At 42.3% G+C, this 16,243-nt stretch overlaps 1 protein-coding gene across 1 annotated transcript in view; it reads right to left on the reverse strand.

Annotated features, from left to right (window-relative positions):
- Positions 1 to 8,588: 8,588 nt before the first annotated feature.
- Positions 8,589 to 16,243, reverse strand: part of LOC149285263 (ATP-dependent 6-phosphofructokinase, muscle type) — a 29,855-nt gene continuing 22,200 nt past the window's right edge. The window contains exons 13-22 of the mRNA XM_089495546.1: positions 16,082 to 16,228; positions 14,781 to 14,851; positions 13,983 to 14,070; positions 12,256 to 12,408; positions 11,335 to 11,499; positions 11,187 to 11,248; positions 10,932 to 11,043; positions 10,544 to 10,643; positions 10,349 to 10,454; positions 8,589 to 8,733 (exon numbers count right to left, since the gene is read on the reverse strand). Of these exons, the coding sequence (XP_089351672.1) occupies positions 8,589 to 8,733; positions 10,349 to 10,454; positions 10,544 to 10,643; positions 10,932 to 11,043; positions 11,187 to 11,248; positions 11,335 to 11,499; positions 12,256 to 12,408; positions 13,983 to 14,070; positions 14,781 to 14,851; positions 16,082 to 16,228 (1,149 nt within the window). The remainder of the gene's footprint in view (positions 8,734 to 10,348; positions 10,455 to 10,543; positions 10,644 to 10,931; positions 11,044 to 11,186; positions 11,249 to 11,334; positions 11,500 to 12,255; positions 12,409 to 13,982; positions 14,071 to 14,780; positions 14,852 to 16,081; positions 16,229 to 16,243) is intronic.

Here is a 16,243-nt window from a genome sequence, read left to right on the forward strand (position 1 = left end):
TAGGAAGGAAGGACGAGCAAGTGACAGCGGCGGGGCCCGCACTGCTTGTCACACAGGCCAAGCCCCCCACACCCTCCCCGAGCTGCGGCGCAAGAGTCCGACCTCTTCCGGCGTCTTCTCCTCCTCTTCGCGAGGCAGTAGCTGCGCACACTCCTTCCGAAAGAACTTCCGGAGTCAGGGCACACGCGCCATCATAACACGTGCTACTCAGGAACGTCCGAGGCAGGTCACGACGCGAGCCGCCATTTTACCGCAGGGCAGCGGTCGCAGAGAGGTGGGTCCAGGTCTCAACAGCTGCGCATGCGCTAACCTGGTGTTACCTGTTCCGCTCCGCATCATGGTTGTAGAGGGCGCTACCATTCTGGTCTTGTGGGGATGCGCTTTCTAGCCTCTGTATTGCCTGTTATAGCTGAGGGTGTTTATCATGTATATCAGGTCTTAGCCGACCGGCAATCATAGCCACACCTCCCAAAGAGGGAAACGTTTGTCTTAGGGGGTGTGGTTAGAGTCGTGTCCACGGGCGGGGCTTCACGTAGAGGAAGACATTGGTTTACGCTGTGACAGTTCTTCTGTAACGCCGAGGCTCCGGCTACACGGCTTCGTCGGTGAAGTGTAGGCTGGGGCTGGAGCGGATTTCCCCAACCACAGCGGGCATTGTCTATTTATCGAGCATCATGATGCATATGAATACATACAACCCCGAAACCTGTAACTTCAGATCCAAATATCACTGATGCATACGTCCAAACATTTTAAAATGTGAAAGAGGGATACTTTTTTTTTTTTTTTTTTTAAATCTCACGGAACTCACCAATACAAGCAATTGCATACTACTTCCATGATGCTGGCTATGCGTCATGGGAAGTGCAGCAACCGTAAAGCTGCAGATGCTTGCTGTGAACTAAAATTCCTATGATTCATTGGAAGAGTAGTCCACAGCAGCAGAGATTTCTTTTAAATTAAAAAAGGCTAATGTTAGCCTCCCTCCTGGGACCCTTACACACTGCCTTTACACACACCTGCCCATAAACACACATATACACATACACTGCCCTTACATATACACATACACTGCCCTTACACACACATACACGTACACCAGGGGTGGGCAATTAATTTTCCCATGGGGCCACATGAGAAATTGGAATGGTTTTAGAGGGCCAGACCTCTACAAACTACAAACTCCGAAGCCTTGTCCATTTTGTTAACTTATGTTCTGTTTAATAAAGTTATTCAAGCCTACGTCATTGGTAGAGGTGCTTGAATAAGTAAGGCCTGAATAACTATTAGCACAGCACAGAAGTGAACAAAATGAACAAGGCTTCGGAGTGCATACCGTATTTTTCGCTCTATAAGACGCACCTGCTGATAAGACGCACCTAGATTTTAGAGGAGAAAAAAAAGGAAAAAATATTTTGAGCTAAAAAATGGGCTAAAATATTTATTACAATAACTGAATAAGCTATGAACACAGTAAGACACACGCAGTAAGACACACACAGACACAGTAAGACACACACAGACACAGTAAGACACACACAGACACAGTGAGACACACACAGACACAGTAAGACACACACAGACACAGTAAGACACACACAGACACAGTGAGACACAGTAAGACACACACAGACACAGTAAGATACACACACACACAGTAAGACACACACACACAAACACAGTAAGACACACACACACAGTAAGACCTCCCTCCCTAACCCCCCTTCTCAGTATCTCCCCTCTAACTCCCTAACCCCCCCTTCTCAGTATCTCCCCTCTAACTCCCTAACCCCCCCTTCTCAGGATCTCCCCCCCCGCCCCGGTCACTTACCTTAAACTCCTGTGTTGGTAGCGTGAGGCGTTTGTCTCGGGTGCCGGCGCTTCACTGCTGATCGCCGGCGTCTGACGTCATATGCCGGCGCCCAGCGTAAAGCGCCGGCACCCGAGACAAACGCTTCCAACACAGGAGTTTAAGGTAAGTGACCGGGGCGGGGGGGGACACCGGACTCATTGGTGAGTCACCAGGACACTCTTTGCGGGCCGGTCCGAGCTATTCAGCGGGCCGGATGTGGCCCGCGGGCCGTGCTTTGCCCAGGTCTGACGTACACTGTCCTTACACACACAAATACTTGTAGACTGCCCTTACACACACAAATACTTGTAGACTGCCCTTACACACACACATATACATGCACACTGCCCTTTGATTTTGGAATAAAAAAATTTGCTACTGTAAACATTTTTAGATGAAAAAGTTCCATTTTATTCAGAGGAACAAAACAGTGATCACATTATTCTTCACAATATTCTTGTAAGAAACTTTTATTTCTTTATTAATTCATGTCAACTATTTTTTCATATTTAATAAAAGCTATGATTGAGAAATTTGTTTTTTATTTTTATTTCCTTTTATTTGCCAACCTGCCCCCCTCCAGTTATGCACATCTGCCCCAGGCTTGCCACTCTGCCCCCAGAAATGCCTTATACCCCCTTATATGCCACTCTGCCTCCCTGATATGCCTTATACCCTCCTATATGCCACTCTGCCCCATGATATGCCTTTTAACCCCCTATATGCCACTCTGCCTCCAGAAATGCCTTATACCCCTATATGCCACTCTGTCCCATGATATGCCTTATACCCCTATATGCCACTCTGGCATATAGTAGGTTAAAAGGCATATCATGGGACAGAGTGGCATATAGGGGGGTATAAGGCATTTCTGGAGGCAGAGTGGCATATAGGGGGTTAAAAGGCATATCATGGGGCAGAGTGGCATATAGGAGGCAGAGTGGCATATAGGGGCTTAAAAGGCATTTCTAGAGGCAGAGTGGCATAAAGGGGGTTGAAAGGCATATCATGGGGCACTCTGCCTCCAGAAAAGCCTTATGCCCCATATAACATTTCCCTCAACCTTACTTACCACTGCTTCTGGCTCCCTGGTGTCTGGTGGATGCCGGCGTTCATGAAATTAAAGGGGCTGGCGTGCACACACCGCGCTGCCCAATGGCTGTGCCTCAGCACTTCGTCCCACGTCTTAAAAGGGGTGGGACAAAGAGCTGAGACACGACCACTGTGCGGCGCGGTGCGTGCACGCCAGTCCCTTTAATTTCATTAGGCGCCGGCGGCTGGAAGAGGCTTTCAATCCTGCTCGCAGCCGCTCAGCGGCTGTTTTGAATGTTGGGGCGGCCCACCGGGAAATTTCCAGGTATCCCTGCAAAGCGGGACAGAGGAAGGGATAGGAAGGACGGACGGTGGGACAGAAAAGAAAAATCGGGACCGTCCCGCCTAAATCGGGACAGTTGGGGAGGACGCTGATGCAATTTAACAAGAAAAACGTAGGGCCACGTTTATCAAACAGTACCAATCAGATGTCATGCTATATCACAGATCCCCAGGATCAGACATATGATTGGTCTGTATCTTTCTTTAGACAAATTATACCAAAAAATGGGATAATCATTGGATTTTATTGGTTGTCCAATAGAAAATGCCTCTCGAGAACATTAAAGGTGAAGTTACAGATACCATCTACTGCTCTCTGTGCCAATCATACCCTCCAGAGCCATATACAAACTCCAGACCTATAGAGCCCTTATATCTGTACCCTCCTATCCAAATACACCCACAACCGCCCTCTTCATTCTCCTCATGACTTGTCTCTTGTCTAGATGATCGTCTCTCCCCCACATTTAGGATTTCACCCTTTCTGGATCCCTTCTGTTGAATTAATTTCCCCTCCCCATCAGACGTTCTCCCTCATACACAACTTTCAAAAGCTCTCAGGAAACCCACCTTTTTTGAGAAGCGTACAACCTTTCTTCCTGACACTCTCAGCCATCATCCTAATCAAGCTGTCTGAGCGACCAACAACTTCAACAGATCTTCCGGACCCTATCAACTCATCCCCATCCAAGCAGTCCTGTCCTACTCACTTCCTCCCCAACCACCGACTAGATTATAAGCCCGCAAGACGCAGGGCCCTCTTCTCTTTTTGTACCAGTTTGTTATTGTGTGTGACTTTAAATGATCACAGATTGTAACAGCACTATGGAATCTGCTGGCGCTATATCAATAAATGTGAGAAGCTGTATCACACATGATCACCAGGGAGATAGCAGTTCCTCCCAGAAATCACACACGGGTTTTCTGGTATCATTGTGTTTGGGCCGTCCTGCACTGTGTATACAAGCCCCTGTGTACATGGTTTATTGTTGCACTGTGGATCATGTTTAACACCTGCCATAGGTGATTTCTTGTCAAACTTGCTGGTGGAGTTTTGAAATGCTACCTAATAGAGGTGAGTCTGGTGGGTGATATTGCTGAGTGGGGGCAGAAAACCGAGGAGCATCGCTCTGTACAGTGAAAGGCTGTTGTCGTTTTTGGCCCACCATAAGCATGCACAAGTGATGTCACAATTTTACATACAGAGTATTAGGAATAATAAGTGTATTTTATAAAGGCACAATTTATACTAGACCCAGTATGTGAGATGTGATATCACATACAGGTTTGCAACAATATAGGATGAATGGCTGGCCCAAATACTCTATGTTCATGCCTCATCGTGTTGATGATTCTGCTTGATTTCTCTAGTTCTTTGAACTTGCTTTCAAATAAATCAAAATAAATAATGAAATAATGGCTCCCATGAAATATATGCAACACATTCATTGTGAACTTTAAAACAAAGCATGTGACAATAAATCTTAACATCCAGGAGTCTTAAATTAATTGTCCAAGATCAAGTGACACTGCAGGCTCTGTATAATGCAGATTGTCTACTTCTTGGTCATAAGGTTGTTGTTTGTGCTTTCAACTTTCTGACTTTACTATTCAGAATGAAGACACTGGCAGGTTCTTACATCACTATTCCTTGTGAAGACACTGGCAGGTTCTTACATCACTATTCCTTGTGAAGACACTGGCAGATTCTCACGTTTCTATTCCTTGTGAAGACACTGGCAGGTTCTCACGTCACTATTCTTTATGAAGACACTGGCAGGTTCTCACATCACTATTCCTTGTGAAGACACTGGCAGGTTCTCACTTTTCTATTCCTTGTGAAGACACTGGCAGGTTCTCACTTCACTTTTAATTATGAAGACACTGGCAGGTTCTCACTTCACTATTCATTATGAAGACACTGGCAGGCTCTCAGTTCACTATTCATTATGAAGACAATGCAAGAGTTTTTCCAGCAAAAAGGTGCTGTATAAGAAGACCCTGAAAACTTCTTGCTAATTTAACTACACTTTATATACATTATATAGGACCAGCCAAGCTCATCCAGCATCAGAAACTTGCTGGGGTTGGCTCTACTGTCCGTTCTCCCTTTGAGTACAGAGATTGAACCACTGTATGGACCCATCATGCTAATGGCTAAACTTTTGAGCTTACATTCTAACATAATAATAATAAAAACCCACGTACAGAGTTGACAATAATATTGTAATCTGTGTCTAGTGATTGGGTTTTGGTTGTAAGTGAATAACAGCAACCAGAAATAATTCAAATCTTTAAATAAAACTGTACTGACCACACAGAAATCAAACATATATTTGGTAGACTTTCTCTGCTCAGGCACAGCACAGATTATTTATGGTACTGTTAAGCCATTTTATGTTAGCCTGACAAGGAGTCCGGGCTCGAACACGTTCAAACGGCTAGTATTTAAATCATAACACTATACAAAAATAAAATAAACATAAAAACAGCACAATTATTTTATAATAAAACCTTTTCATTTGAAGAAGACCACTGCATTTTGAAAACATTTATGTGAGTTATTCTTTAAGACTGAGTCATTCTATTCTTCACCATAGTCCGTGTGATAAGGAGTCAGGGTGTTTGTCCAGAGGAATGGGCTAAGATAACAGGGCTAGAACACATAACAAGTGGATAATATTCTGTTGTCTGAAAACATATTAGTGCTCTATGTGAACATTAGAATGGTTTAAGTTGGAAAACAGTATTTTATATAATAAAGTCATATGATACGACTAGTAAAACAAACTTTAGTGGCAGTTTCCCAGAGTATAAACTTGCGAGCAGTGCCCTCTTTACCTTAGTCTCTCAGTTCTAGTTGTCATTCCCCTTGAATATGGAAATTGTTGGCGCTATATGAATAAAATATAATAATGTGATAGCTGTTTAAATCTCTAGTAATCCTATTTGTTCTAAGGTAAACACAAAATAAGACATCCCTTCTTAAAATTGGCCTTTTTATTGTGAATTATACTAAAATAGATTTTCAGATCCTTAGGTGGTACGCAGGCAGCTATGAGCTCATTGTTTATTTAAATAGTTAATGATATAGATTTGGAAACTCCCTTTTTATGCAAACATTATGCACTATATGGACAAAAGGTTTTGGGACACCTGGCCATTGCACCAACAGGGTTGGTGTAGTTGGTCCCTCTTCACAGATATTTCTGTGGGAATTTTTGCCCATTCATTCAGTTAAGCATTGGTGAGGTCAGGCACTGATGTTCTATTAAAAGGCCTGGCTCGTAATCTACGTTCCAGTTCTTTCCAAAGGTGTTCGATGGCGTTGAGGTCAGGGCTCTGTGGGGCCGGTCAAGTTCTTCCACACCAAACTCATCCAACCATGTCTTTATGGCCCTTGCTTTGTGTTCTGGGGCACAGTCAGGCTGAAACAGAAAAGGGTCTTCCCCAAACTGTTCCCACAAAGTTGGAAGCATAGCATTGTCCAAAATGTCTTGGTCTGTCCTCTTCAGCGAACGGATACATTTTGGACAACTACCAGTGACAGCCAAAGGTGGGTGACCTGGTACCGTTTATTTTATTTGAATAATATGTATGATTATGAGGATCACATAGTATTTTTATTTTTGGTACTGTGTGGCACAGTTGTGGCTGGTTCCACATAATTCTGCACTAGTTTACACGTTATCAAATGTACCATCTTCTCACTATGGTAGAACTGTAACAATTTCAGAGAGATTTGGTGTTTTAATCGCTATTCACAACCATTACAATTTCTGCTAAGTTGGCAGGAGAGCTTGCAGATTCAACTCTTTCATTTACTTATTATTCATTATGAAGGGCCAACACTGGCAAGCTTCCCCTGCAAGAAGGGCTGAGCCGGCCCTGCATAATGAATGGTTCTGTCAGGCTCATCATATTGCAGCCCTTAACTGGATGTTGGAGTCCAGAGTGCAGGAGTGTAAGAACGCAGTGATTGAAACAAACTTCACAAAGGACACAGAGTAGGAGGCATATCATGCATACAGACTGCTGGGGAGTATGAGGGTAGAAAAATCCAGGTAAGTATTCAAAAGGGTCTGGGACATGTAGCAAGCAAAAAAGGGTAAATCTAGTAGGCAGTCCGGGTGGCAGGCAGGCAGGCAGGCAGGCAGGCAGGCAGGCAGGCAGGCAGGCAGGCAGGCAGGCAGATCCAACAGGCAGATACAGCGTCTGGCATGAACTATGGCTCCAAAGAACTTAATGAACTCACACCTCTGTTACTGGGAGGCAGGGATATAAAGCCTGTTCATCAGATCAGGTGTGAGTTGTCTAGGCTTCAGGTGAGGGAGGCAGGGTAATGGTATAACACAAACACAGCTGAACATAAATACACAGCACATTAATTATATACATAGCAAGACATGCATACATGGTACAGGATGCCACAAAGGACAGGCAACAAGGCAAGGAATACAGGGGATGGAGTGAGGAGCTGAGATGTATAAGGGAAAGAGGGCAAAGGTACATAAAATACAGACAGAAATAAACGGGACAGCAAGCTGTGGAAAGGAGTTTAACTCCAGACAGACCACTTAAAGGGGCGGCCACGCCTGGAAGTTTGCAGGGCTGGGGCTGAACCCTGATTGGTTCATTGTGTAAGGAGACCAACCAGAAGCTTATTTGGGATAAGCATTCATAATGTATGGTGAAGTCAAGAAGCAGAAACTCTCAGAATATCAAATCTTCCTTTAGTGAATAAACCTCAGAGTTACTCCAGGAATACAGGGGCCACAGTTGCCGCACAGAGACTGCACCAACATAGTCCTTCTAGCTTAATGCACTAGACAGTCGGCCCGCTGGACGCTATCACAAAACACACAACAATTGTTTTCTTCATTTTTATGGGTTGCTTTGTTAGATGTACACAGACACAGTAGCCAATGGCTCAATGAATTTTATTCTAGATAAATTATTATTAAAATATGGCATGTTTGGTAAGGTCACTACACAAGAGTTCATGCATTTATCAGAAAACCCAGTACCACTAACCCTACAGAAACTGAAGCAAAACATATTAAACTTAATTATATGTACCCTTCTACTCACATTATGTAGATGCATTGTAAATCATGGGGTATGATGCACATCTAATCGCTTACACAGAGTGGGACATGTATTTCCGGGGGCTGCAATGTGCCCTCTTTTGCTTGACAAAAGTGTACTAATATTAAACTTTTATTTATTTTACAATCAAAACTTTGCTTAAGCAAACATAAAGTGTATCCTGATAATACTGCATGTGTAAACGTAACGTCGAACAATCTATCTTAACCTACTAGTAAAACACGCTGTGCAGAGCACTGAGTTTCTTCCCGTCTCAGATGTGGGATTCCACAGAACTCTTACGGGTAATGTGTTCTAAATGTGCTCTTTCAGACGTGTCCAGGGAGATGTCATATTTTGCAAGGATTTTCAGGATGGGCCGGAGTTTTAGCCACCATTGATCTTGAGGTAGACGATGCCTAAGAGAAAGCAATCAAAAAAAATGTTAATTTGGTGATTCGTTACCCAGATGGTTTGTGGATAGGTTTGACACTGGAGTCCTCCAATTCTTTTTGATATTTATCCTGGGACTATCTGCTGGTGTCCAGTGATGTGCCCAGGCCTAGGGCAGCGGCCGATCTGCCCCCGGTGTGCCGCTGCGGAGTTGGCCGGTTACAGGAAAGAGCTCTGTTCTCCTCAACCCACCCCATACACTCCATTGAAAGGCACCAGGGTATATAACATCATGTCCCAACACTCCACAGAGGGGATGGCAGACGTAAAAAGGGCGCTAGGGACGCTGCCCTAGGTCAGCACCCAGGGTAAATACGTCACTGCTGGTGACTCAATGGCTCATTTTCTGTCCCTCCCGCATTGTTTATGTCTGCACCCTATTCCACTTCGTATTTACCCTCTTTTTAGGTAAGATTTGAGCTGGCATTCAAAATGGCGAACGTTGCATCTGAAGAATGAAACCAAAGCGGCGCGCGTTCGATAGCAGTGTGATTTTACGAAAGGGAGATCTTCTCAGGACCAGGAGGCTCACGCTTGACCCGTTTCACGCTTCAGCGCTTGATCATGCTGCCATGGTTTCATTCTTTAGACGAGGGCGTGCGACATCCGATTCTACGGAGGAGCGCCTTTCAGTTTCTCCAGTTCACCGAGTAATCCCATGGTTTGTTTCTGTATATCCAATTTCAAATGCTTTCGCCGGCTGAAATCATGTCACAGATCAGGCAGCTTTCTACCTCTAGATTTTGTTAGCGGTCGGTAACTCTCGAGTTCACAGATGTACCGGTTCTTCGGTACATGCTTGAATAAAAAGGTGTACTATAGACCTGAGCTTGTATTTCCTCAGCACTCATCACCTCCACTAGAATACTTTTGTCGTAACCATTTATCTGCTCCCACTTCTCTCATTAACCTCTTCCCTCTTAAATAACCTCTGGTATCCATACACTTTCTCCTCGCATTGCCCATCTTTACTTTTCAAGCCCTGTTTATTTCCTGGTTTAATGCCCCGCTCCAATCTTGTTGATCTATCTGTGAGCTAAGAGCTGTCGCTGCCAACTAGCAGTGAAAAAGGATACTATGTATGAACAAAGAGGGGACTCAGAGGGTGGTAGATAAATGGAACAGCTTCCCAGCAGAGACTAAAATAGTGAGGGATTTTTAAAAGTGTTTAGTTTTAATTAAAAGAATATTAATATATAAAAACGAAACCGTATCCTATAGTGTAATGATTAATTTCAAACAAATGGACAAAAATGAAAGAAAGGCACTGTTTTAATTTTTAATTACTGCCACTAAATGCATTATCTCAGCCGGTGAATTAGATATCCAGTAACAGTCCTGCTTTTCATGGGTTTTTACTAGAAACAGTTCCAGAAACAGATAGATCCAGAATTTATACGACCACCTTCTCTACCTTTCTAGTGTGAATCTAGAACTTTTTACCCCTTTTGATGATACAGAATGGTGAGAGTGTGTGTGAGAGCGTGTGTGTGTGTGTATATATATATATATATATATATATATATATAATCTGTATAGGCTGCATGCACCACTTCTACTTCACATTTCATTTCAACTTACTCAAAGTCAGTTTGATCTTTAAGATCTGTCAAGGGTTGAAACACAAGGCTCCGTTTCCTCATTCCCAGCAAGCAAGCGGAGTCTGCAGTGTTGGCAAATATACGACCTGCGGGACGGAATAACACATCAGAAGACTACACAAGCTAGCCCGGTCAGTTCAATGATAGGCAAATATGTTTCTGTGATAACGTGTACCATGTCTACTGCATTCCTTTATTTTTCCAGTAATCCAAAGTACAGCTTTGGCACCCATTTTTGTGCCAAAGTTTCTATCAAATGGCGTAGGTGTTCCTCCCTACAACGAAACAAAATATTTGCCTTGAGTTAGAATATATTAAGATGCAGTATGTATGACGTCAACAGAGAACCAAGTCTGATATCTTAAACTTTTTTAACTCTTGCAGCATAACGGTCATAAAGCGAATTGCCCAAAACAACACTTATCGGCTTCACATACGGTAATAACCCTGGTTGCAACCAAGTGTCTCGTTGGGATTAATTCACTAAATGAGTTGTCAGGAGAGCTGTGTTGGGTCCCATAAATACATCATTGGGAATAAATCCTTTTTCTTCTCAACTTTACCTGCTGCATGTGACCCAGCACATTTTTCCTGCAATCAAAGATGCCTTTGCCTTCCTCCGAGTACAAATTAAATATGAACTCCGTAGAGTAGTTTTCGCTGCACTTCTCGTTCCTATCACAAAATAAAAATAAAGCATGTTTTTCAGGGCAGCCAAACGGAATCCAAAACACCAATTTAACATTAAAAGCATGAAGCGGCTTCTGGAAAGTCCTTGCTACCCAACAAGCACGCTACATACCACACATCGTGCTTACCTTAAAATCAATCCTCTTTTCACAGTGGTTTTCATTTTGTCGGTCAGATGCTCGACATTCATCTAAATCCAAACGACAACATATTAGGACAAAATCTTCACACATGAGGAATCACGACAAGTCGTTTGTTTCTCTAAATAATTCACACCTGTAGATCGTGGATAGAAAACGGATCTTCATAGATATAAGCAGCATCGGCTCCGGCCGCTAGACCTGCCATTGTGGCCAAATAGCCACAATAACCTCCCATGGTCTCGATGATAAATACTCTTCTCTTTGTCCCAGCAGCAGACTGTTTGATTCGATCACAGGTCTGAGGAGGCAGATAATAAGATCATTTTGGTGAGACAATGGTATCCTGGAGGAGATCTACGAACAGCATACAACGTTTAAATACATCATTCTAATTCAACAAAATGTAACAGGAGGAGAAATATTAGGTCGCAGGCTTAGAACTAATGTAAGGAGGTGGAAGATAAGGGTGGTAGATAAGTGGAACATCCTTCTAGCAGAAGTGGTAGCAGTTAATACAGTAAGTGATTTGAAATATGCATGGGATGGGCATAAGGTTATCCTGAGTAGACCAAGGACCCAGTGGTAGACTAGAAGGACCATATGGCTCCGCTGTCTATGCTTCTATGGAGCTGATTGCTACAATTTTAAATGAACCAATCTTCAATTCCTGAAATTGAGCCAATAGTCGTGTATAAAACATATCTGACATGGCAATGTGGCATATTCATGCCTACCATATACCTACAGATACCTCCTTATACCAGCCATTCAGCGGCAGCAGGTGTCCGCGCAGGTTTGTGCTGATGGTGCGGTACACGCTTTGCATTGATAAAGGTAGCGGAGCTTCAGAATTTTATGAAACACTAATAAAATATAGCCATGGCTGATATCTTAAGAAAAAAAGTATCTGTCGAGCGACACAGAACTCCTAAGCAGTTCATCCATATATTTTTATACATATACATGGATTATTCTCTTCTACTCAATAGAGTAGCGTTCAGTTCCTCGGTACGCGTTTTGTTACAGGACAGGCATCTCACGCTGATATACTCACAGTAGTAATTGTGTTCAGAGCTGTGTCCGCACCAATACTAAAATCCGATCCTGGAACGTTGTTCGAAACCGTGGCAGGTATAACAACAATAGGTATGCAGAGCTCCTCGAATTTAGAACGTCCTTCCATCATTTCCAAGCTACCAGTGAACGCCTAGAAGAAGGGACGGTATTTGGCAACTTATTGACATAAGTCATTTTTCACTTTTGGAGGCAAAGATCTTCTGGATTATATACATATTATGCTGTATGGGGGTATAGTAGCTATAGGGGGCATATAAACTAATTCAATAAACGGCAAAACCAATGGACTAGGAATTGAGTGACAGCAGCCACCAAAATGATGATCAGAGGTCTGCCGTAGAAAACCAAATTCTGCCCAGCCTTAGGTGTGAGCCACGGAAAAAATATCGTGGTTAAAGGGAATTAATAAAAACACCGGCGTCAATACTGTGTAAATAAAAGGGGGGTTTGTGTTTAATTCAACTCCACAAATCAAATCGAGATAAATGTCGGTTTTAAAAGAAATCTCCTAATGGCTACATAACTAAAAATCATAAAAATACATTTCTTAAAATCTTTTAAGGCGTCTGCCGCACGTGTCTGCTGATTTATACGTAGCTTTGAGCTATAGGTGAAAGTGCAGGCGGCTGAGAGGTTTACATATAGCTGGCGTATACAAACAAGGCATGAAGATTTGCATGCCTCAGCCTGAAATCCTTAATGTGCTCTGGAAACTTTGAATATTCTGGATTCAGGGCAGAATAAAAGAAGAATAATATGGGCCTTCAAAGCCAATGTTTCTACATGCTTCCTGTATTTTGTACGACACACACCGGTGTATAATACGCAGGTATAACTTAATGAGGTACTTGTGTATAATACGCACTGGCTGATGATCGGTGACACTGACCATGATCAGTGCTCTAAAGAGCCGCTAATCATTAGGCCACTGACACTGATCAATAACCAGTGATCTGAAATGCCACCGGTCAGTGATCAGATAGTAATCAGGCGTGTAATAGAAATATACATATGTTCTCTCTCTGTGTCACTGATGGGAGAAGTCATCTACTGCAGAGAGTAACTGATAGCAACTGACCCAAAAGCACTTTTATCTTCCAGGTTAGTGCCGTTGAAGATTTTTATTATTATTTTGAACTCTTTCCATATTGGTGCTTTACAGGAGGGAATGAAATGTTGGGCTTATTCATTTGTCGTGCTGAATGTTGGATTAAACTAACACGTTTATTTAAATGTTCCTCATTATTAACTATTGTTTTTCAGGGTGATGGATGTACATGGGTATTGGTGGTTTCCGTGAGTTATGGGCAGGATTCCAATGTACACATATACATATTTATAAGTATTTATGCTTTTTTGTTAATGGTCTGTGAGATGGAAAGGGTAATAGGTAAAGTTAGGGATAGAAGGGAAGTGGAAGGAAAAGGTAGATAATAGGTAGATAAGGATAAAAAAGTGAAGCAGAAAAAGCAAATCAAAGAATAAAAAGGTGGGAGTTGTGTACAGGGAATGGACAAAATGTGAGGTTTTAAAGACTACTATAATATGTTCCATTGTATATTGGTAGAGGAATCCTTGCACACAATCGTCATCAGCCATGTAGGTGGGTGCATCATCCAGCCAAACATAGAACAGAAGACACATTATTATTAATGGTAAATTATTACCATTAAATGGCGGCTGATAATAGAAACCAAAACTTACCTCAAACCCTCCAATAATGATCAGCCCGTGTATGTTAAAAGCAGTAATATTTGCACTGATCGCCTCAAAGTGTTTCTTTGGCAGAACTCTGTTGTAATAATCACAAAACTGTTAGCGCGTACAAACAACTGACAAAAACAAAACAAAATATTTTTTCACCCCCATTATCCTCCTGTTGGTTTTTGGTATAATAAACAATGTATGTCTCATACACCGAGGATTAAGGCGCTCACAAAACGTGAAAATCTCCAGCCGCCTCCAAAACAGAGAAATATGTCTGCATGGCATACGTTCCTCTATTGCGTGCAAAAGGTGTACTGTGATCAGAGCCCAAACGTAAGGGTTTACTGCGCATGCAAATCCTTCTTTAATACAGAAGGTGATCTGTGCATACATGCGCAAGGCAGGGGCCTCTACTGGAATCTTGTATTCAATATATTTATTTTATTATATTAGATTGTGAATTTGGAACTATCTTGTATTAAATGTTGATAAGCTTGATTTATCAATACGTTCTCTTAATTGGGAAATAGATTTTGTAGAAACTCCTTTGAAACCCCATTAAGAGAGTTCCTGCATACGTACGTCATTGTGGACCAAACATAGAATCGAAGGGGGGGCAATCCTCCCCAGGTTATATGCTTCAGTCACACTCATGCATACACATATACTTCAGTCACACACATGCATACACATATACTTCAGTCACACTCATGCATACACATATACTTCAGTCACACTCATGCATACACATATACTTCAGTCACACACATACATACACAAATTACATATTGTCACCTTTTTGTTCCAAGTCGGGAGCCACCTTGTCCAGTCCACCCACCAACACCACTCCAGCCAATTTCTTCAATCTAGAATGAAGGGAATAAACAATACCATCACAAACACAAGAATCTAGCTAATGGAAACGTGCATCTGGATAAAGATAATAATTTGCATACATTCCCATGTCCTCCCACAAACACTAATGCAGGAGAGAAATATGCACTCAACCCAATCTAGCTTCTATATCTGTCTTTGAGACACCTGATGTCGATAAAAATGGCATCCATAACACCTGTGCCTTTATACATTGCCGAGACATATAAAACAAAGGCATTAAATATAATACACCAGGACTATGATTTTTTATTTTATTTTTGGATTTGACTGTTCATTTCTATTACTCTGAAAACACCAAAATACATGCTAACAGGCAATATATCTTTATCAAGGGCAAAATTCCTACTTTTGTCATTAGCTCAGAGGGACTTGCTAGAAACTTTATTCACCCCTGCTAATAGATCTCCATGGCGCATTGTGTATAGAATCCAGTACTGTGTGCATAAAGACCACTTCAGATGCAAAAGTCTAAAAATGTGCTCGTCATTTAGCTGGCGTGATCTATGGAAACATTTTATTCCTATCAAATGGACCAGATCACGTAACATTCACTTTAAAACAAACTGTTATCATACAAACTTTCAAGCGATTGTACTTTCCAGTAAGACGCTGTGTTTATATCTATTCATTAACTGCTCAGTGCTACCAGGTATGACATTTAATACAATCTGAATAACCACATTCGACGTACCTGTCACAAACCTCCCAAGGCTGCATTGATGATAAAAAAAGATACATCGAGTTTTATTAGGTTCAGAAGTCAGTTAGAAAAATGAACATCCACTTTCCCAAGAGCCTTCATATTAGTGGTAGTTGGTAGGCGATTTCCAGCAAGAGCTTGGTTGGCGCTATATAATGCATAATGATATCAGTGACATGTAGAGGTCATCTCATAGATTGAGCTATGCATTAAAGAACGCCAATGTGTCAGGACCCGACATTGTTAGCGCACAATGAATTGGTAAGTTGCAAATACAATTCTCTGGATATTCCAGCACAGATAAGTATATCAAAGTAAAAGAGGTTGCCTTGTATTGTCATAAAATATTTGTCGCATGTGTATTTCGCTTTGGCTTTCTTTACAGATAAATTCTGGTATTACATACATTGCGGTTAATGCGAAATTAGGTATAAGGATACAGGTTCAATGAACACATGTCACACAAGGCGTTGGTTCCTACTGACAGGAAAGAACTGACCTGGCCTTTAGCAAGACCCTCAAACCCATCGTGGACAGCAAACATTCTGTGACCTTGAATGATGCCGATTCTGACCGCAGATCTCACTGCCGCGTTCATGCCGGCAGCCGGTGCTCCGACGTTCAGCACAGCTAGATTATAACCGCTCTGGAAGAAAGAAGA

The sequence above is a fragment of the Sceloporus occidentalis genome, unplaced genomic scaffold (genome assembly GCF_023333645.1).
Source record: "Sceloporus occidentalis isolate IW3139 unplaced genomic scaffold, rSceOcc1.0.p SCAF_82, whole genome shotgun sequence".
Taxonomy (NCBI): Eukaryota; Metazoa; Chordata; class Lepidosauria; order Squamata; family Phrynosomatidae; genus Sceloporus; species Sceloporus occidentalis.